The sequence below is a fragment of the Dermacentor albipictus genome, chromosome 3, assembly GCF_038994185.2.
Source record: "Dermacentor albipictus isolate Rhodes 1998 colony chromosome 3, USDA_Dalb.pri_finalv2, whole genome shotgun sequence".
Classification (NCBI taxonomy): domain Eukaryota; kingdom Metazoa; phylum Arthropoda; class Arachnida; order Ixodida; family Ixodidae; genus Dermacentor; species Dermacentor albipictus.
The window spans coordinates 152653432-152676855 of record NC_091823.1 but is presented as its reverse complement, the minus strand read 5'-3'; the positions used below and the strand labels follow the sequence as shown (position 1 = coordinate 152676855).

Sequence of the window (23424 nt, the reverse complement as noted above, 5' to 3'; positions counted from 1 at the left end):
TCTCAATGTATCGTCATTAGATTGAGAGGTACAGAGCATTAGCGAGAAACTGGAGAGTGAGTGAGTGAAACAACTTTATCTTGTGCACCATAGACGCGATGAAACTCAGCGTCACCTGGCTAGGCCCACTCGGGGACCACCAGGTGAAACCTGACGGCCCTCTCGCGAGCCCTCCGGACTGCCAGGATGTGAGAGGTCTGGTCCAGGTCTGGCCCTGGTCATGAGAGGTCTGTTTCTTTTTTTTCTTCGAAAATCCCATCACTCCACGATATGAAGAACAGCCGCAGAAACAACAGTCCCGTTTCAAGATATTTACGGCTTTCTTTTATCATAATTAATTCTTTTCGGGGATTGCGTCACTAACGTTTCGTGCATTGTATTGTCAAACGCATATTGATGGGACTAGAATCAGTCGTAACTTCAGGTCGGGCGTGCCGGCCCACACAATACACAAAGCTTCTAGAAGGCTTCCACCGTCTTTGCAGTACAGCAGCGTACCCGCTTGCAGACTATCTACGAATACGTCCCTGCAACCAAAGGACAGGCCACAGAAATGGACATGTCACCCCGCATACCTTTGAAACCTCATCATTATAAATTGCGCCACAAAATAGTGAACAATAATGGCATCCACATAATCTATCCGGTGAGTACTACGTCGCGCTTGAATATTGCGCTTGAAGTATGAAAAGAAGCGGTTAAATCTGGCAACCTTTGGATACTATACATGATAATGCGCATATCTGTATGCAGCATTTGTATTACGCACTTAATGTTATGCACACTACATGCAGTGGCACATATTCACACTAACTGCATGAGAATGTGAAATTTTACCAATATATTTTCCCATCATGCCATCAGCGTAAACCGACATTACAGTGGAAACTGGCAAATTTGGGAGTGCAAGAAAGTGTAACTTATTTCTAATTTGTCAAGTCGGAGCTAAATTATATGCAGATTATTCCAAGTAGTTCATCACTACAAATTGGTATTATTGCTGCAATGTTTCACAAACTTGAATTGTTACAATAGAGATAGCCAGCTAATAGCATCTCTTCGACCTTAAAGAGCCCCTCACCAGGTGTGGCCATCTTTTAGCTCAAGAGCGCCGTGCACAAACGCGTGCTAACAATCCTGCCTGCTAAGTGTCACCTCTTCACGCACCGAGAAAAGAGCTCACATTTCGAACCAAACGCCGTTTGTCGTTCTCCTCGCGGCCGCCGTGGTCCCAGCAGCAGAGTGACGTGAATCTCGCGAATGCGCTACGCACATCGCCGTGTTGTGACGTCACTCTCTGTAATAGGTGGCTTCGACAAGTATTCAAGGCAACAACAATTATTTGCTAAAGCTGTCGCTTAAAATTATATAATGGGGTTTTGCGTGCCAAAACCATTTTCTGAGTACGAGACAGCGCCCTAGTGGGGGACTCCGGAAATTTGGACCTCCTGGGGTCATCTATCGTGCAGTTAAATCTAAGTACATGGGTGTTTTCGCACTTCGTCCTTTCGCACGTCCTTCGGCCGCCGTGGCCAGGATTCGATCCCGCGACCTCGTGCTCAGCACCCCAAAACCATAGCCACAAAACAAACATGGCGAGTAAAACTATCGTTTCAATAGAAGAAGTAAAGCTTATAGATATAATAAAACGCACAAGGTCATTGTCATCGTGTTTTTGTTTTACTTTTTGCCGCCGCAAAAGATATGTACGTCCGTTTCGTGTGCATCTTCCCACATCGTGGAGTCGCGCGTGCAGAGAACGAAACTATTTCACTTTCTGCCGTCTTCCAGCGCGCGATGATGCTCTGTCGTCCGCTCGTGTTTGCCTCAGTTTTCGTGCACCACACACTCATACCGCAAGTCAGATGCTCTCGCTGCGCGAAACAAGAAAAACGCAACAGCTGGCGCACCAGTCCATTATCGGAAGTGCGCCGCGCAGCAAAGAACCGAGAATAAAAATTGTCACCTATTGCACTCCATGATGTGGAACGAGCAGTGGAGCTCTGGTGTGTTTTGCCTCGATCCACGCATGTATATAGGCACTGTTATTATTATTATTATTATTATTATTATTAGTAGTAGTAGTAGTAGTAGTAGTAGTAGTAGTAGTAGTAGTAGTAGTAGTAGTAGCAGTAGTAGTAGTGTTAGTAGAGATAGTAGTACTTCCAATCAATAATTAGGGCAGTTATTTTTATTCATTTCAGAGTAGGTAATTATTATTTAATTAAATAATCTAAGTAAAGTGGCCTCGGCGACTATGCCGTAACCACAAGACGCGACGCCCACTACAATGGTGTGTATATGTCGCAGGTGGCCGTTATATAGGGAGCCTCGACGCGAGCGATAATATGCTTTGACCGAGCCGCAGTCATAGGAATGGCCGAACCAAAACAAATGTGTTTATAATTTGCGATTGACCACTCTTACAAGTTAATTAGCTCGATGAATCATGGAAGGACTGGAGTCTCATTTCAGCGGACAAACATGGAGGTGTCCGTTTCCCTCCCGTAGAAGTCCCGTAAAAGACACAGACGAAAGAGGCTATCTTCATGCTATTTTCACTGCAACCAGACAGCCAGGCTGACGCTCGCCCGCACCAAGGCACAGACCAACTTCATCGTCGTTCTTGCGGCGGCTCGTCTATTGAGTATCTCCCGATAATATCGTAATACTACCCCACGAGCGCAAAAGCGCCGTGACGGTGCTGTTAAATATACAAGGCGCGTGGAGAGTTGTAGGGCTTCAGTCGGCCGACGTGGACACTGTCACTGGTTGTCACAGCCGAGGACGTAGTGGGCGTGGCTTGAACAATTTCTTAGGTGGCATCGGTCATTTGGCGGAGCACGCGATATGGTCCTGTATAACTCGAAAGCAGTTTCTCGCTAAGGGCAACATTACGCGGTGGAGACCGAAGCAATACGAAGGTGCCGTGTCCAAAGTGAATATCACGGGGACGGAGGTAGTAGCGTTGCTTCTGTTTGTCTTGAGGCACTTTTAGACGAACGCGCGCAAGTTGACGAGCATGGTCAGCACGGCCGATTGCATCAAGGGAGTAAGCGCTAGCTGAAGCTGTGGTGGACGGAAACAGTGTCCAGTAGTAGCGTCAGTTCTCGGCCATACAAGAGGTAAATCGGGGAAACGTCAGCAGTTTCGTGAGGGGAAAAGTTGTATGCAAAGGTAATGAAAGGTAGAGCAGGGTCCCAATCACGGTGGTCGTCTGAGATGGATTTCGATAGCATGTCTGTAAGGGTGCGGTTCAAACGCTCAGTGAGGCCGTTCGTTTGAGGGTGGTAGGAGGCGGTAAATTTCTGTTGTATTGAGCAGGCATGCATGATGTCGTCAATGATTTTGGCTAAGAAAGTATGGCCACGGTCTTTTAGCAATTGACGCGCAGCACCATGCATGAAAATTATATCATGTAGAGGGAAGTACGCAATATCAGTTGCGCAACTGGTCGGAAAAGCGCGGGTTACGGCGTAGCGGGTCGGGTAGTCAGCCGCGACTGCAACCCACTTCTTTCCTGATGTAGATTCCAGAAATGGGCCGAGAAGGTCTAAGCCAACACGATGGAAGGGCTGGGCAGGGATGTCGAGCCGCTGAAGGTAACCGGAGGGGAGCTGGGAAGCCTTCTAGCGTCGTTGGCAAAGTTTACAAGCGGCGAGGTAACGACGTACGAAACGGGCCAGGCTGGGCCAGAAAGAACGGTGACGTACACGGTAATAGTTTCGATAAACGCCGACGTATCCTGCCAGTGGTGCGTCGTGAAGCTCTTCTAGAACGGTTGAGTGGAGGTGTTTAGGTACACTCTAAGAAAAAAAGAGAGTAAAAAGTGAGTCACCGCAACTTGGCTCCCTTTTTTCTTACGAAGACACATTTTTGCGCGGGTAGAGTAACAAAACAAGAGTCAACATTTGTGTATGGGTCGTTTGACTCTTAATAGCACGCGAAGAGTCATCGTGGAAGATCGCGACTCCTCTGATGTTTGAGATGAGTCTGGCGAGAGAAAGATTAAAATGCTGGAGAAGAATAACGTCTTCTGTTTTAGGCAGGCCCTCGGGTTCCTGCCCTGGTTGTAATGCGGTGTATCATTCTTTGGTCCTTGTCATGTTCTGCAATTACATCGAACTCTAAATATCGATTTTCCTTGAGTATGTTTGTTAATATCTCACACGCTTAAGCGATAGCTGGCTTCCTATGCTAAGGAAGACCCGGATTTGTCACACTGGATTCTGACCATAAGTAAATCTTAAACAAAATCATTGGCTACTAAAGAGAGCACAGCAACGAGATAAGTTCAGTAAGGGCACTCAACAGTGTCGATTGTAAATGTGACTGCGCTACGTAAAATTAAATGTTGAGGATTTAGGTTCCTAAATCAAGATGTTATGAGGCGCACGGGGATGGAAAACTGAAGAACTATTTTCAGCAGCTCGAGTTATTTAACGTGCACAGAATGCGCAGTATACGCGCGTTTTCGCATTCTGCCCCCATTGGAATGCGACTGCCGCGGTTGTGATTGGACCCGTGACCTCGAGCTCAGCAGCGCAACACCAAAGCCGCTGAGCTACCGCAGTGCGTTGGGTTCCGCGACCAGAAACAAATATTAGCGTACGCAGCACTGCTTTTGAACCCACTAGAAATGTAAAAAATGGCTGTGGCTTAGGTAAGGTTAAGCCCAGGATGCGAAGCATACTAGCCTTTATTTTAGTTGTTGAACCACTGTTTATCTTGGTGAACTGCTGTTGCTTGGCTATATTTGGTTCGGCTAGACGAAGAAACAACTCATGCGTTACTCAGCTTCGCCTTGGACGCCCCGCATTGGACGCGGTTAGCGTCGAGCAACGCAGCGTTCGGCGCGGCAACGAAATGTGCGCCTGAGCAAGCGACGCACGCCTGAGCCTTAGAAACAGCTCGTTTCTAAGGCAACACCGCATTCACTAGAGGCGCTTTTGTACCGCTTTGAAGCATCGTACTCGTGGCTCAGTGGTAGCGTCTCCGTCTCATACTCCGGAGACCCTGGTTCGATTCCCACCCAGCCCATCTTGCAAGAGTTGAGCCAAAGCCACTTCTCCTCTGTCGTGACGTCACGGTGTCACGTGGTATTCAAGGCGACACCGCCGCGCCTGAGGAGCTGGGTTGAGCTCCCGTAATATGCTTCGCATAAAAGCAAAAATGTAGCAGTTTCCCCCCAATGCTGCATGAACCACTGCACGAACAACTGCACGAACGAAGGTTCGTAGTTTCGTCGCATGAATAAACTGCAGTAAACAATCGCTTACTCCGTAAATTAGCAAGCACGGGGTCGCGCGCGCACGTGCAAACATGAACAGATCTCACTCACCACGAACACTCGCTGTCACAGCGTCGGCGTGATGAAGAGCGCGAACAGAGCGGAGAGAACGCTTCTGCTGCCTCGTTCTTCAAAGCGTATCCGAAACTTGAAAGGGCGCTATAAAAGCGCCCTCCCTCTCCCTCCCCCCCCCCTTGCTTTGCACCTATCGGAATTTATCTCCAACACAGAGTGAGAGTGGCGCCACAGCGGGCTGTCGCAACGGCCAGAGGAGAAGTGTGCTAAACCAGCGCCTCCTTTCCCCGGCTTGAGCGCGTTTTATCACCTGACCACCTATAGATACTTGGGGGCGCCCATCCAGGCACTATACATCTCGGCTCACCCTCGTACACTTCCTTTAATGCGCACAGCCAACGGCGCAGGATAGGATCTTATCGCACTTGACTTTATCCGTAAGCTCACGGCAACACCGACAGATATATTTCGGCGGTTGTGTCCATATAATTGCTATGGCGAAATTATGCAATAAATAGAAAATTTTACTAAGGACCAACCACGCTGCTTCTCCATGTCGTGAGAGAGCGGTGAACGATAGTTCTAGAAAATGTGTTCCTAGATCTCCGCCAAATGACTACGCTCGCATTTGGTGACAGCGGCACACAGTCGCAAGAACTTGTGGAGGAAATACAGGAGTTCTGGCAGCTTCAAGTGCACTAGATCATTCAGTAACATGGGCGGCTTTGTAGTTCTACCTCACATCAGAGCAAACTGCACTCGGCAGAAATCAAGGGCAGTCGCACCATTAGAGCCAAGCAAATTAAGGACAATTACGCCGCGTCTTCACACTTCGAGCATGCTCCGACAGCCCACCGATAGATATTTCAAACGCAACTACGCTCGTACGAGCAAAGTTCGCTTCTGCCAAGTGAACGTAGCGGGTATTTCAACACGCGTGGTAAACTCATGGCTGTTTCATTCGTGAATACAACTTAAGTGACGTAAAATTATCAGTGAGCAAAACCGTTTTTAGTTCAACGCGAGGAAACAAAACCGAAACTAGCGCAACTGTTTTGCTCAGTTGTGCAGATACAATATGATCCAAAGCCGAAGCCGTCAATAGCATTACGCCATTTTGAAGTTGCGCTGTATGACGCGCGAGTACGTTGTCGTTGAGTGGTTCTGAAATCGCTGCGTTAGGGGCGACTGCAACCAAGCGTTGGGGCAAGTTACGGTGGGAGCTTCTGTCCGTGCTGTGTGATTGCGACGAGGGGACCGCCGCCAGCAGCAGCGTATCGCCGATTTCGTCTTTGCCGACATCGAGCAAGTGCAGCTCGCCAGACCCTCACAAGCGCCCGAAGTGCTGCGGTTTGCACTGCATCTTTCATTGTGATATGGGAGATCGCAACGGACAGAGACGACCAGATGCATACGAACCACTACCAGCGGGGACCTGTGACCTGTGCCATATTTCTCTTAGCGTCTCAGGTAAGCATATCAGCTTTTGTTCCGAGTTTACAAACGGCGAGTACTCGGCCCTTTCGATATGGCTACATTTTGCGCCGCGTTTCTCCTGGCAGTTCACAGACGTTTCTTAGGTATGCGTGCGCGTATGTATGCGAAAATACTACTGGCAGACAGAAGCCTCAGGCGCGCATCTGAAATTATTGCAAAGCTGTACTGCCAGGAGAAACACCGTTCTTAACGACTCTAGTGACGAGTGGCCTGTCGCATCGAAAAATCCGTAGAATATAAATTACTGCGTAACTTGAAGTGTAGATGCAATACTAGCACCAGTGTGACTTTCGCTGGCGAAGACAGGAAGTCGAAATGACAGCTTGTGTATTCTGAAGATTTACTAGCGCTTTAGGTATAATACCTCGAATATTAAAAGCGCTACAACGCTGTATGGCAGTGTCAGGCGATGTGGCAGCACAGATATTTTAAGAGCGGTAAAGCGGCTGCATGCACAAGCGAAAAGGCACAGCGCTTTAAATGCGCTGAAACAGAAAAAATTTTATGTGCATTTGGCTGTAAGAAGAAAGCGCAAAACACATTAGCTGGCAATCTAAGCCTATATATAATGTATTATTTTTACGTAATCTTTATTTTCACGGTTGTAAATATATAAAAGCATGAATATCTTGCAACATTTATATAGTAAAACCTACTAGGCTTACAAAACGTGGCTGTGTTATGTGGTGAAATTGTTATATTACTACTAGATTTTTATATTGAGTCCGGTGTTTTATGAAAAAAGGGTCCTTTTATTTGTAGTTTTATGTTAGTGCGTATAGTTGCCATGCAAAAATGAGTTGATTGCAAAGTTGTACCTTCCAGTGAGCTGCATATGAAGCCAAGTTTATCCTGTCTTGGCTATTGTAATGTGCATACAACAATTTTAAGTATATGCAGCTGTAGTTGGCTTAGTCGTTGCAGCATATTTTGTGAAAGTAGAAGGCCATTTATTATTTTGCTCCTTCCATGCAGAAATACATTTTTTCTCTTACCAATAAACGCTGACAGTATTGAATGAAAACAAGTGTGGTGTATTTTTCTACTAACTTAATAAAAGAAATTTCGTCTGCCGTGTATCAGAGATTAGTTTACCTTCTTGTACTATACAATGTGTTATGTCGTCGGCTACTGCTGTTGTCCTGTGTATTTTTAAAATTTTGAAATGTATTTAATTTAGGTATTCAAGAAATGGCAGCAGCCAGAAGTCGCCATCTTATCCAGCACGTTATGGGTGAGGCAAATCGTAGCAGGCACTTTCGCATATCTCATTAGCACATGATGCTATTTGTTGTAATTTTTGTGTCCACTTTCCTGTCTTTATCCATTTTGCTTTTATTGTGCAAAGGGTAACAGTTTTACATTGAGACAGAGTAATTGCCCAAAGGAGAGACATGGCCGGAGGAGACAACGCACACAAGCCTCCCTTGTCTGTATCTCTAAGTTGCGCAGTTACTCTGTCATTATCTACCAACAAGCCCAAGTTCCTCATCAGATACATTTACTAATGATCCATTATTACAATTTCATTGCCATAACATTGAAAGTACAGAGGTACACAGGAAGACAGACTTGAACTGATGAACAGCCATAGAACAAGGATCGCTGGAGCCAATATTTCGACAAAGAGGAGGAGACTTTTCTTCTCAGAACGTTGGCTCCAATGAATTTTCTTGTTCTATCACTATTTATGGTTAAAAGAAAGCATTATTGCTCGTGCTGAAGTATTATGCATTATGGCATAAAAATTAACATGGTGAAATATCAGGAATGTCAAAATTCTTGTATATTTCATTGCAAGAGCGAAAGCCAGGAAAACAAGATGTAGAGAACCACATTTTTATTTTTCACTGCCCAGTTTGACCAGCTTCATTCCGAGCTTGCACTTTGTTGCATTAACGACCGCTGGAATTCGTTAATTGAATTAGCTTGGTGATTTACTTTAATTAAGAGATTTTGAACTTGTAATAATGCAGCTTAAAATAATGCATGTAAAAAAATTTACAATGACATTTTAAGGTGGCAGGCTTGCAGTTGACTAGCAGATCACTTGATGGTATGAGCTCAGGATTCAGCTGAGCTTCCACGCACAAATTGGTTGCAAATTTTTTTTTCATTGTTTAGATTTTCATAAACGTAAGTACCGTTTCTTTTTTGTCGGGCTTCTAGTTGTGTCGTAGGACCTAACTGTTTACCTTTATTTGTATTGGTAGCCGTGTTACACAGACAGCTCAATTTTTATTGTAAATCGTGACATGGTAGGACTAAGAACATTTCTGCAAATTTGTTGCAGGTACACTCTGGCGGCTCCTACTCCTGTGTCCTACCAGCACCCTGTCCTCACTACGTCCACTAGGGAGTTGGGAGCATTTGGCGGCTTCTGCCACTGCATCCTGTCGCCACCATGTCCCGACTACATCCACTAGGGAGTTGGCAGCCTTAGTAATGATGCCAGCAGGCTGACAGCCGACAGAAAGATTCAGGTAAATACCTGTAATTAAGCGGCATCGTTTTGAGTAAAATGGCTTGTGGTAACTCAACAATGACAGAAGTAACTTCGAAGCAGTTTAGACTCCCTGCTATCAGTGCAGGGATGCTCAAGTCCATGCATTTTGTCTTAGCTGCCAAGAGGCTATGTGTATTAGACGAAATGCGATGCAAATTTTGAAACTACAAGAGACCACTTGTACAATCTTTTTCTTGCTTAACACAAAGACTACTTTGATAAAGCTTTACCAATTTAAAAACGACCCAATGTACTCTCATACATGGTATTTGGCATAAATTTACTAGGGCTGCCTCTTTGATAAGTAGGCCGATAAACGTACACCAAAACTTATTTCTTTTCCAAGTTCATCCTCCTCTCTCTGCACTGCTGCATAATGTATCTTTCTGATACAATTCTTGCACACAGCCCAAGTCCTAAACACACGGATTGCATAACTTTGCAGCTTTTGCTGTAGGTCACTTCTGTGAAAATAAAGTTAATAAGCTTTTTTGTCCATTTTTAATCAGCCATAATAAACTGAGCCATGGCTAATAAGCAGTTAAGTTTTTGGTATAAGGTCTCCCTTCATTGTCGTTAAAAATTTGGCCCTCTAATTGAAGGAACCAAATTTTTGGCTATGCCATTTCATGATCCATATTTTGGTGCATTACACAAAATTGGACCTAATGTTTATGCCAGTAAAAAATTTTTTGCTTTAAGTATTGCGTGAAATTGAGATTTGTTCTATATTGAAGGGCCCTCAGTTTTCAAAAAGAAATTCCAAGTAGTCGTGTGCCAGGTTGGAACAGCTGGCATAGAATAGCCTACTTACACAAATAGGGAGGGTCATGTACACTTGACTTTATGTTAAGATACTATTATTGATCCACAAAAGACAAAATGAAGGATTCCATCCAATAAGCTGTTCTTCACATTCATTTACACTTTTGCACATTTATATACCTTGAGTCTGGTGACTTGTGTCTGTTTTCATCATCTGCTATGTGCAGATGGTAAACTTCAGATTTGCCCTATGGTACAGAATATCTTGGTGCTTAAATATATGGATCTGTGTTTTTCAGGTTGCCTCGAAATTTTACCGAAGCCATGCCGCACACTCGGGCCAGGCCTCTTGCGAATGACGTATAACCAGGCTCAACGCATCAGTTTCGAGTGAGTCCACAGATCAAGGCAATCTGCTGTGCAACCAGCGTGCAACCCTTGGTGACCCCTCTACATGTTCTACCTATTTCACAGCGGTGCCTCACCTACCATCTATCCAAACAGCATCACCATCTGTGATCACTTACCGAACCATGGATGAATGTTGGGGTGGAGTGATTTGAACAGACATTCTATTTGTCTCTTCAAATTCTTTGAAAATATCTGTGCTATTATAATTCATATGTGTCTTTAGTACCTAGTTTTTAATAGTTCGTTTCTCTTAGAATTCTCACCATCTACTCCTGCTATTATAATGTATACCTGCCTTTAACCCCCGTTTCTCGTAGTTCTTTTGCACTTGTGGATGTAATTGATAGGTTCTTAATTCTTGTTGTACAGAAGGCCAAAATGCCAACTTACGGCATTTTTTCTTCGTTTGATAATCTACAGCACTACAATGTGTTCAAGAAATGTAACATAACACGGGCTCTGGTGCAGGATAAATTTAAGAGCAATATAGAGAACTTATTTCAAGCACCCGGTATTTTTGAAAAACTCGAGGATATAGGAGCACAAGAAAGAAAATATTGAACTAGAGAAACATTGCTTCCCCTCATAAGTCTGGTAATAATGCGACTTCCTTTCACTGCAATGATACTGGTACTCGCATACAAGGTTTGAGACATGAAAGCTATATTACCCTTGGCATTTATCAGTGCTTATTTGCCACACTGAAGAATGTCAAAGGCAGCATAGATTTCATGCACACATTGGTATTCTTTTGAGTATTGCATTTCTCAAACACAGGTTTGCAGCAGTGCTTTAAATAGCAGATGTATTTCCTAATTTTCAGAATTTGTTAGTGCAAGAGTAACGCTACAGCTCATGTAAATATAATTTTACAGACTATACGTCCATGGATGCATGCTTCTTCTGATGACGTAGCAGTGCCATGCGGCTGGGGGATGAATGTCTATTTCAGATTTAAATATAGGCTTCCACGCCTTGGTTAGTCTCCCACACTGAGTATTCTAGGTCAGAGCCCAGTTACCAGAGGAAAGTGAATTAAACTATGAACTATAAACATCAAAAGATCTTGTTCGGGACACTAATGTAACAATGAACAAGGTTCTTTGTGCATTAATTTCCAGATTTGCGAGATTATATTTTGACTGGTTTCATTAATGCGAAAACAAATATTTGTTTATTCTCATGCTAGAGTTGGCTGCCCCCATTCGCATACAACCCCTTTACAGGCTAAAAATTCAATGTATTAATAGGCTGTTTTTTGTTTTTGCGTCGTCAGTGTTAAGAGATGCAAACGGGGACATACAACAGAATGCAGAAAAATGTAAGGAATCGAAGCAGGGCATGGGGCTTTTTAGGCAGATCCATGGATGCGCTCTTTAAAAAGCTCCCTATGGTATGCCTCAAGGCATTTCCTAACCCTTTGGTAGAAACACTGACACCCACTTATTAAGGGAAATGCTCCTCGAAACAACTTTTTTAATTATTTGTACTAGAGATTTGAATGTGCCGCCATTCATGGGGAGTTTTATGTAGGTTTGAATTGCCATTGGTTTTTTTGTAGCTGGTGTTCTTTAGTTACGTCCTACATAATGGCAACATATTTTTATGGGCACTTTCGTGTGTGAAAAGTTTCGCAAATAGTTTTATTCTGTATCTTATTTAGCTAGTTGTATACCGCAAAGTGGCGATACCCATCCAAACAGCTTGTAGAATTACTGGAACTATGCAAAAATATATTAGGCCACAATAAATAATTTTTACAGATTGCAATTCCAATTAGATATCGGTATTCTGCATATCTTGAAGAGTATGTATGACAAATTACATTTGTATAGAACAATTATAAGTGCACAAGGTCATTCTCATGCTATTATGAGAAAAAAATGATTCAAGTATTCTCAATATTTTTTTCAGAGTACATGAGAGGTATGCAAAGGCAGGCCTGCCTGCCTGCCTACTATCTTGCATACTTCTAGCAACTTTACGTGCTGTTTGAATAGATATCGGCACCTTGCAGTCTACAGGGAGCTGAGTTAGCTGCAGCACACTTCTTTTTGTGAAAATTGAATACACAAGAAAGTGCCCGCAAATATCGCTATGTATTTTGCCATTGTGTGGGGCATAACTCAAGAAACAGCTAAACAAAAACTAATGGAATATATGAAATCTGCATGAGGAACTCTACAACTGGCTCTCTTTTCAAACCTCTGGTACAAATAATAAAAATATTTTGAGTAATATTCAATCAGCAAAACGTTCCCCTTGCTACAGTGACCTACAACATAGCGACGCAAACTTTAAGGCAAGTCTTTTTGTCGAAGCGAATCTGGGCTGTCTTTCCAAGAGCTTCTGTTAAAGTCGGTGAATTTTCCTGCTTTTGCCAGAAGTGCAATACTAAAACGTTTGTGAATGTGCAATTGGTATTGGCACACTAACTAAAAAAAAAGACAGTTCTGTGGAATGTAGACTTGATTATAACTTTGTTGGACATTTAAATTTTGACTCCATATATTTATTTTGTTTTGCACTGAGTGTTTCAGCGTTGGCTGCCACTAATTATTGAACATAACTGCTTCATGGCAGTGCGACAATTTTAACTAACAGAAATTTATAGCAGTGGCAGGCATTAAAATTACAGTACTCAATAATGTCTACTTTGTAAGAACTCAGACTAGCACCAGTTCTGAAATACACATATCCAAAAACTAATGATCAAATAGATTTCTCTTCCACACACAATTGTCCCACAAGGCTTACAGGAGGCTTTTTGGCAAAGTAATATCTGAAAGAGCAAAGCATGTTCCACCAAGTATGGTGACAAATATTTCAGAGCTGCCAGTCTGAGGACTTATACAATCTAACAATACCTTCAGCACTGACTAGCTTCAATAATGGGATGTCAGCATTTTGCTAAAATTAATGAAACTTCAATTATCGTAATCTTGTTTAAGACATTTGAAATGAACATGCAGATCTGATCTCTGTCACTTTTGTAAATATTTCCCAATATTTTTTTCAGGCTGCAATTTTTGGTAATAATGGTATTCATTGCAGAAAGAGCTAGTACATGGCATTTAATGAAAAAGGTACTGGTCATTGTAGATTTTCTGTCTTCAGCATTTGTTCTGTTCCACCACTGTTTCTTGAAATCTGGAATGATTTACCCATCTCTTTGTTAGCGATAAACAGGGAAATCTGTCAGTATGTTTTGGTTAAAATGGAGCTGATCAACCCAATAGTTTGGCTATTTGCTAATTATCAATTAAAACGATAATAGTACAGGACCGTAAAAACAGATTGATGCTGAATAACAGCTGTGCCCAGCTACATCCACGCAGCTGTGCCACAGAATGTGCATGTGTTCAGAAGAGCCAAATGCCCCAGAGAGAAAGCAACAGTAACTTATTGTTCCGCATCTTGTACAAGCAGATTATGCGCCAGATGTAAGTTATGCTCAGTAAATACATAAATCAGTCATGTGAGGTGTCTCACTTTGGCTTGCAAGTTCGAACTTCTTGTAATCTCGCTTGTTTTTATTGTTTCCTTTGTGAGCATGAGTGACTTAGTGGCCTTGGCACATATTGTCGAAATTGTTTCTTCATCACTGGGAATCACAAAATTTCAATTACACATAAAATTCCCACTTACTGCTATGGTAGACTTTGAGCTTAATTCTCTTTCATGTTTATCTACCAAATAGTTTTATCATTCATTGAAACATATGCATGCAATGCACAGTGGGAACCCAAATTAGAAATATCTGTTCTTGCTTTCTACCCTGCTCTGCAACATAATGAAGATACAAAGCAAAACTATGTTTGCAATTGTCCCCCATAACCAGAGTTTCGCTTAGAATTTGAAAAACAAAATTGACATCCTAGTATGGTGTGAGAGTTGCTTTGGGCACCAGGTGAACGGCGTAGCACCAGTGCTAGAGTACACAACAAAGCAGAAAATCGCACCAAATTGGAATGGCAGTGATAAGTTAAGAACAGATGTTTTATTTCACACACCATTAATGTGGCTTATCATCTGTTCCTGTTTTGTTTTCTGGGAACGCATACATTGGGAACACAATTTTTCGCACCAATCTTACCTTAGCGGGACACCAGAGAAAGGTAGAAATCAAGAACACGTATTCACACTTTGTTGCCCACGGTGTATTATCTGGATGTGTTTCACTCTACAAAACACTACTGTGGTAGATAATCATAAAGACAAAGACAAAAGAATTAAAAGAGGTATGTGTCAGTCATCCTTCCATGACCTCCAGTGTTTAGAGAAACACTTCTTTCTGTATACGTGCCAAGCCGTAGGGAGGCTTTACGTAAATCTGTCATGCTTGCAAAGTTAAAGATTGGAATAAGGACAATCACAAGAACATTGTATGAGTGATTGCACCTAATGTAACTTATTCATGTATGTGCTGCGGATACATTACAGCCAGTGCATAATGTGCTCTTACAGGATGACTTGTGATGAGTGAAAGAAGCCTTCCTCACATCTTCCTCTGTTTCTTTGGGATCTTTGTGCACTATGTGTATATATACAGCTGCGTGCATGCAGCTGGGTATAGTTTGTTTATGCGTTCTGCTTCCTCCCTTGTCCTCATTATTCATGAGTTATCTTTGCCGTAACAAAATACAGCTACCTGTGCTACATATTTTGTCAGTGTGTTTGCATTATGACATGTTTTGTATTAGTGGTTATTGCAATCTGTGAAATTGTCTGTGTCAGCTATTGTACTTCGTCTTGGAAAAGCATGTTTGTCAACATAAATAAACAATTAGTATAAATGCTGCTGTATTTATTTTTGTAATATTATCTATTGTGAAGCTTTTATACACTCTTGCATGTTGTATGACAGAATAAAATTGATGCATAACTTTTTAATGCGTTATTCTTCAGATCAATTTTCAACTGACGCTAACAAGCACAAGTTGTGGGGGAAAAGTGCCAACATGAGCACCATAAGGTAAGACAGCTGTTTTTACTGTTAGATTGGATTATCAATTGCCAACCAGTTGTTTTCAGCAAGCATAGTATAACGCATAGATTATAAAATCTAAGTTGGAATATTGTTTTTATTGCACTTGATTGTCTGGATCTCTTTTGTACATAAGTGCAGCCTTTTTATTTGTTATGTGTAGCTTACTTGCTTAAAATGCTAAATCATAAGTTCGAAATAAAAACATGTCTCGAAGAACAGTGAAATAGGTTTAAGTTCTAAATGTTTGGATATTAGAGACTTGAGCAGCGCTGAATTGAACTTCTACATGAGTTACATAATATTTGGTGTCTCATTATGGTTCCGAGTTGCATTGCAGTGTCATGCACACGCACCTGGAGGCTACATATATTTAGGACTGTTTTGCTTGGTTGGCTATTGATTCCAGTTTAATAGTGATGAGAACTGTCTTGCTTTCATGGTGATTCTGGGCTAATACATTTGAATTCTCCAGAAGTCAACAAAGGGTGATGAAATGTTAACTTTTTGTTGCTAACCTGTCATGTCCTCCTTGGCAAGCTTGCTATGGGTTCTTTAATATATGTTGTCTTTTCACAGTAGTCATCTTGAGAACTAGCCGTAGTCGTGTGTACTTACAGCCAAAGTTGGTGGCACATATTGAAAAGCAGCTCGATCCTGCCATCCGAGAGTCAAACGACTTACATGGATTAGTTATTTTACTCTATTTACAAGAGTCCTGTACCACGCACTCAGGATAACTTGACGCACACGACTGGAGTCATCAGACTCATCTAGAATAGTTACCCGAATCCTTCCGCAGTGGTCATGTGACTCTTAATCTTGAGTCGTCTGACTCATGCAGAATAGTTAACGGACTCTCTCAGCACTAATCATGTAACTCTTCTGTGGGGGTTAGGAGACTACTACAAGAGAGTTGCACGACTATTGTGTGTGGAGTCACGTAACCACCTTGTATCGAGCACAGATAGTCTCGGGACTTTCTGCCGAAAGAGAGTTCGGGTGTCTCCCACAAAGTATGTCGTATATGTGGCGAGTCCAGACTCTTGAAGAACAGTACGAGGTACTCTTTTTTTTCTTAGTGTGTATTACAAGTAGCAACTCAGAGCCGTCCACATGAAGGTTGCGACGGTACAGAGTACCGTCGTGGGGGACGAAGAGGCGTCGAGTGGCATCGGCCGCAGAGTGTTGAAAACGGTCGTCTTGGTGCAGGCGGCAAGACTTGTAGACCACGGAATATGACAAATCTTGTAGCCTCAAAGCCCATCGACCAAGCCGTCCTGTAGGATCTTTTAGCGACGAGCGCCAACAGAGAGCATGATGGTCAGCGACTACGGATAAAGGGTGACCTTAAAGATAAGGACGCAACTTCGCAACCGCCCAGACAACAGCAAGGCATTCTCATTCCGTAGTGGAATAGTTGCGCTCCGATTGTGCTAGGAGGTGGCTCGCATGAGCAATAACGCGATCCTGGCCGCGCTGACGCGGGGCTAAAGCGGCACCTACGCCATGACCGGTGGCATCCGTACGCAATTCTGCAGAAGCATCAGGGTCGAAGTCGATGAGAATGGATGGTGAGGTTAGAAGAGTGACGAGACGAGAGAAGGTGGCGTCTTCTGAAGTGCCCCACGATAATCGTACGACTTTCTTCAAAAAAGTAGTGAGGGGTCTAGCAAGTGTCGCAAAGTCTGGAACAAAACAAGGGAAGTACGAGCAAATTCCTTGAAAACTTCCAACGTCTACGGCTCTCTTCGGAACCGGAAAATCGCGGACAGCGCGAGGCTTCTCGGGATCAGGCTGTACTCCGGAAGCGTCAGCGAGATGGCCCAGAAGAGTAAGTTGATCGTGGCCAAAACGACATTTGGACGAGTTAACTTGCAGCTATCGCCTTTCGAAATACATCAAGTATAGTTGTTAGACGCTCAAGGTGAGTGTCCAACATAGCGAGAAGAAGATGACGTGGTCGAAGTAGCAGAGGCATGTGGACCATTTGAAACCTTGGAACAATGATTCCATCATACGCTCAAAGGTGGCAGGGGCGATACATAATCCAAACGGCATTACGTTAAATTGGTATGGACCATCAGGGGTGATGAACGCGGTTTTTTCTCTGTCCATATCGTCAACAGCAATCTGCCAGAATCCAGAACGACGATCAATAGAAGAGAAACAGCTATATCGTCAGAACAGAAACAGAATCGTCTATATGTGGGAGCGGGTAGGCATCCTTCTTAGTTATGTTGTTCAGATGACGGTATTCTATACAGAAGCGCCATGTGCCGTACGTCTTCTTAAGCAACATCAGAGGTGACGTCCAGGGACTCGAAGAGGGCTCAATGATGTTTTTATCTAGCGTTTTCTTCACTTTAAATTACTCGGCGTTCCGATGCAGAAACTGGATACGGTCACCGGTGAATAGGCGTAGCACCGCCAGTAAGATTCCCGTGCTTTACCGCGAGCGTCCAGCCTAAAGGGCGATCGGCGAAGTCCAAAATGTCTAGGTAGGATGATAATACTAATAAATGTCTAGGTAGGATGATAAAGGTCTTCAGCCTGCGCAGAGGACAGGTCCATCGCAACCATTTTCTTTATATTGGGATCGGCACCCGAAGCTGGCGCGAGGGGCCTGGGAAGCTCGGAAGAACCATTGGTTTATAACGCTGCCACATAATGGTCGCCCAGACAATCAATGTTGGCAAGGCAAATACTTTGCGTAAAAATTTGCTTTGCCAATGCAAAGTTAAAGATAGGTATGTGAGGGAAGTTCGCAGTAATAGTAAGTATAGTGTGAGACACGGTGATGTGTCTTCTATCAGGAACTGGAACTTCTATCAGGAACGCTATCAGGAACTGGTGGGGAAGACATCTGTTCAAAAAAGGATCACGAGGGTTGCAATGTGGGCTTGTTGGTAATGCATCTTCCTGTCTTTCCTTCCGTTTTTGTCTTTCTATCTCTCTCTCTCTCTCTCTATACAGCATACGAATCAAACGTGAAAATACACCTCATTTGCTACGTTGTGTTTCAACGCACACCTAGAAATGGCAGAATCAAATCTGCGCACAAGTCTTTTAGTCTCCCTTACCGTTTCAGTGCTACGTATTGGATCCGTCAATCTACGTCTTCGCTTCATTGCGTTTGTTAAGCAAGACGCCATTTCTTAAAACAAACTGCGAAATAGCTCTTGGCGCAATTCCGACGAAAAATCGCAGCGATCGCCGTGACACGTGCAACCAACCGGTTAGTTGAAGTAAAAAAGAAAGGTCGGCACTGGTATTGCGATCTCCCGTCACACTTCCAGCGGAATGAAAATTTCGTCTTGCGAAAAACGCTTGAGTCGACGATAGCAGCTCCTTCACACGCGCGAAGAGAGGAAAACGAGGAAGAAGGAGAAGTTTTTTGTCGCGCGCAAGACTCAGGGGGGAGGTGGAATGGGTGATAATTTTATTCCAGGAGCAGCTGGATATGGCGCGGCCACGTGGGCCCCATCTTGTAAGAGATCTGCGCGGTTGTGCACTGTTCTCGCAGCTTAAATTGCGCTGAAGTGAGAGGCAGCACAGAGGGGAATGCACTCGCTGCTGCTTCTGCACTTCCTTCCACTGTAGTTTTGAGAGCACAGATTCTGCGGTGAGTGAGTGAGGCATTTCAGTACTTGCATGTGCGTACGTGACACCATGCTTGTTATTTAGATAGTAAGCGAAGGTTTACACATTTATACTTCACATAAAACTACTATCCTAATTTCGTATAGCTGTCTACTACGTTGCTTTGGCAATCAATCTATCATCTTCAGGGAAAAGCTGCCAATTTTTAAAACGATAAGCATTTTGAGGCAACTTTGCAGATTTTAAAATATTACCTTCCTGCCAATATTTCCGTCGGGCTGATGCTCCAGCCATTTTCCCACCAACCCACGTCCCTGAGTCGTGCTTGGTTGTACACTTATAGTGTTGGGCTGCTGTGCTCAGTAAACCCGGTGCGTAGTCAATAAGCAAACCAGCTGGTGGCACCCGCCGTAGATGCTTGGTGGTGTGGTGTTGGGCTGATAAGCACGAGGTCGTGGGATCGAATCCCGGCATTGCCGGCCCCATTTCGATGGGATCGAAGTGCGGAAACACCCTTGTACTTAGATTTTGGTGCACGTTAAAGAACCCCAGGTGGTCCTAATTTCCGGAAACTCCCACTACAGATTTCGTCATAATCACGAGCACAGATAAATGGATTTCTCCGCTCTTTCTGCGCATGTGCGAGGAACAGTGGTTTCGAGAGAGAAATATGGGGACTTTTAGTCCTTGAGATTTCTCTTTGCCTAGGTACTACGGGGAAGCAAGTTGTTAGCTCCGTTCGTCCCTAGCCGAGCTGGCAACACGCTCGAGAAAGAATGCGTGGCCGGCAAGGCGAAGAAGCCGTGTCCAAGGTGAATTTGCTGCTATTTTGCTGCGACGGTAGCATATTAAATTTTTATAGTCGCATGGGGATACGTCTGGAAGTGAGGTGTCTTAGTGGCAAAGCATTACATCGTGCTCATGCATTGTTGATTAGTGTCGTTTACCAAGGTCGGCATATCGCGCACTTCAGGAGATTCGCGGGAACGGAAACAGTTTATGAATTAGACTGCCGTGCCAATGTGAGTTCGTCGGCTTTCTTTTTTTGGCGGCGGCTACCGCCACAACAAAATGGCAACAAACTCACCTTGGACACGCCACGCATTCTGTCGATTGCGTTGCGAGCTCGGCTAGGGACGAACGCAGCTAACAACTTTCTTCTCCGTAGTACCTAGTCGAAGAGAAATCTCAAGGAACGAAAGTCCCGACATTTCTCTCTCGCCACCACTGCTCCTCGTGCATGCGCAAAAAGAGTGGAGAAATCCAATTACGATGTGCTCGTGTCCTAATCAAGTCGTAGTTCTGGCATGTAAAACTCCATTATTTATTTTAATTTAACCACCTGGTGTCGCTAGCGATCTACTCTTCCACGACCGTCTTTCTCGCCAACTTGTGTATCTGGTGCAGTGCGGAATATCTGTTCCTCTGCTGGACTGTGCCGTGGTAATAAAGATATTAGGCAAAAGATGCTCAATGAAGCTAAACTCAAGGTAAACATGGCTCATTACTTGCTCTGGCCGTGTGGTCGGACCTACGCAAACAAGGATCAAGACTCCGCCAGGCTACAAGACGCATTATGCAGCACGGACCTGGCGGAGCAGCTCTGGGCTGTCTAGCGAGCCCACGATGCGTCCAGGGAGTTACAACTCCCGGTCTCAACGTGGGAGTAGCCCGCTCTATGGGACCTTGCGTCCCGTAGCTCGCAGGACCTTTCTATAAAGTTACTCCACCATCCATCCATTCATGACGCAGCCCGATCGATGAAGGTCAACAATGTGGTTATTCTCTACTGCGGTACCTGGACCAAACAGAGCTGCAGGAATTTATTGGTAGCCGCTCTGTTAATATCGGAGCATGTGCCTAGGAGGTACTCCACGAATAACAAAAAAGTATCCCTGATTCTGGGTGGAATCAAACCCACGTTTTGCGTATTGAGACAACTTTGTCTGAATACAAAGTGATACACGCTCTATGCAACAACTGCACGGTGTCACCGCCATGTGGCGCTGCATGTTCAGAGAGAAATGCGATAGAGGAGCTGCGCTACATACATGCCTCACACATCAATATGTGTCCTACGGTGCATTGATGCTTATCGTATTAACGTCGACATTCATTGAGAGATAGGTACTGTCACATTTTTTTTCTGTCGCGAGGCGTTTCTCCGCTTATTTTTTTTTTGCGTGAATGAGTGCACTTTTTTAAGTGAGAAGGCAGAGATTGCATGCAACATTGCCAAACTGAGCACAAGACGACAGCGTGCATTTCATTTGACAAAGTTCCTGACGACCAGCCAGAATCAACGGGCTCAGTAGGGCTTACCCTGCCTACGTCACCTGCTAAAGAGGCCAGATATTTCTAGATATAATACACAACGCAAATAGGCGAGAGCGTAAAAATCATCAGCGAGTATTGAGAACCGGCAATGACTTCGACAGTTGTGGACAGACTTAGGTCGTTTCGAAAACCCGTTACGTATAGGCATTGATAGTGCCTTCATGTTCCACTAAATGCAATATTTTGAAAGCCCATTTGCATACTGGCAATGAATTGCTGCTCGCTCCGCATGACTTTCTTGTAAACTTCTTCCATCGGCTATGTAGTTTCAGAAAAGATAGTTGTGAGTTTAATAACAATAGAATGTGTGTTATGAACTTTACGCACCATTGTTTGCTTTTCATTGCCATCGCAGCAATTTATTCAGTCCCAAGAAGCCTACCTACAATTGTGCACATTGTCCTGTTCGTGTACTTTTGTATATTGCTATCCCATCAGACATCATGTATGATGCGAGAATGCTGTTACTGGAAAAAATAGTATTTTTGCGTGTCTCACATGCTAAGTACGGTAAATCGTATGCTTGTACTATGTTCTTCTAGCTTGGACGCGACTTTCAAATCAAGTTTCCAGGAAAATTCGATGCGTACGAGGGCCTAACCGTTCGCGTCTTCGGCTACACTCGCGACGCGGGTCCGACGTGAGTTGCTATTTCAATGTTATTCTTCACAAAATTACAGACAATGGACTCAACTCACCAAAATGTGTCCTGAGATTATGTTTGTATAACCCTAATGTATTGTTAACTCGACAGGGATCTTACTTCTAAATTTTTATTAGACATGTACACTCGCACAACATTTCACATTTTGCAGTTTGCCGGTAAGGTTATCCTTTTGACATGCAATTTAACGTTTTTCCGCTCCTTGAGAGGCAGCTAATCAATTATGTGAAACATAGAAATGTCAATTTTTGCATCTACGTTCAATTTACTACAATTGTTGTTGGCCAATTCGCCATTTATACGTTGAGAACATAATTGCAGACTGTCATACGCGCATGTACAAAATAATACGGAGAACTTACCCGGTGCGCGCCGAATAGCCGTGGTGAACAAGAGACGTACCCATATCAAGTTCAGCCGGCTGCTTAATAACAACATAGGATGCATCGACATGCGCAGTGAAAGCGCTGACGTGGCCACGACAATGCTACAACATAACTGCATAGTATCATGCACAAAAAATCCCACCCAGTATGTGTTTAGGCCCCCTTACTTCAGAAAGAAAGAAGAAAAAAAACGACAGAACAGTTTTAATTGAGAGCGGAGGTTGCCATCACAGTAAATTTTTTCAAAAGCCGATGTAATCAATTAAAATTTTAGTTGTTATTCAGTCTCCCTAACATCGTCAAATAATGTTTTGTAAATTCACTTGAAACTTAATTTAAAGGTAGCCTATTCATTTTAGGTGGTCATATAGGTATCTGTAGGTTTCGCTAAAGGAAGGTAATTATAAATATTTATCCTCTCTCGAGTGCGTTTGCTGAAACAGCAAAAATACATCTTAGCGGCAGTCGTAAAATTAAAAAAAAACATCCCTGCCATGGGCAGATAAATAAACATGATAAAGCACCTCTGCATGGCTTCGACTGGTTCCATGGGCCCTCCGTTCACACAAACTGGCATCACTTCGAGATGCCAATCAAGACTGGTCATTTTTTACGCTTGAGAAATAATGATCGACTGTGCGGAGGGTTCTAGTAGTGGAACATACGGCGATATGTCTAGTCTTATGCTGCCGCTTGTACAACGGACCACTTTCATAAAATGTCGACTGTTTCGAAGCCACCGATGTAGAGCTTTGAGCCACTAATAGGTACCTGTGGAAACGTGGGCGTTTTGCACGTTGGTCGTTTCATGAAAACCATTTCTGGCAAATTAAACTTGTTACGCAATAAATTACGAGACTGCAAGAAAGCCACGTATAGGACACGGTACAGCACACGTGCTCAGGCAGCAGGTCGCTGTCCTGCCCGTGACGTTTTTGTGGTGGTTTGATGTATAACGTATCA

The 23424-nt window shown here is 43.6% G+C and overlaps 1 protein-coding gene across 4 annotated transcripts in view; it reads left to right on the top strand.

Moving 5' to 3' along the window:
• The first annotated feature begins 457 nt into the window (after window positions 1-457).
• The window catches only part of LOC139056989 (uncharacterized), a 119568-nt gene continuing 96601 nt past the window's right edge, over window positions 458-23424 (top strand). For 3 of the 4 annotated variants that reach the window (XM_070534776.1, XM_070534775.1, XM_070534774.1), the window contains exons 1-2: window positions 458-646; window positions 21954-22051. In XM_070534776.1, the coding sequence (XP_070390877.1) occupies window positions 554-646; window positions 21954-22051 (191 nt within the window). In that variant the 5' untranslated portion in view covers window positions 458-553. The remainder of the gene's footprint in view (window positions 647-21953; window positions 22052-23424) is intronic. The other variant, XM_070534777.1, reaches the window with a different exon arrangement.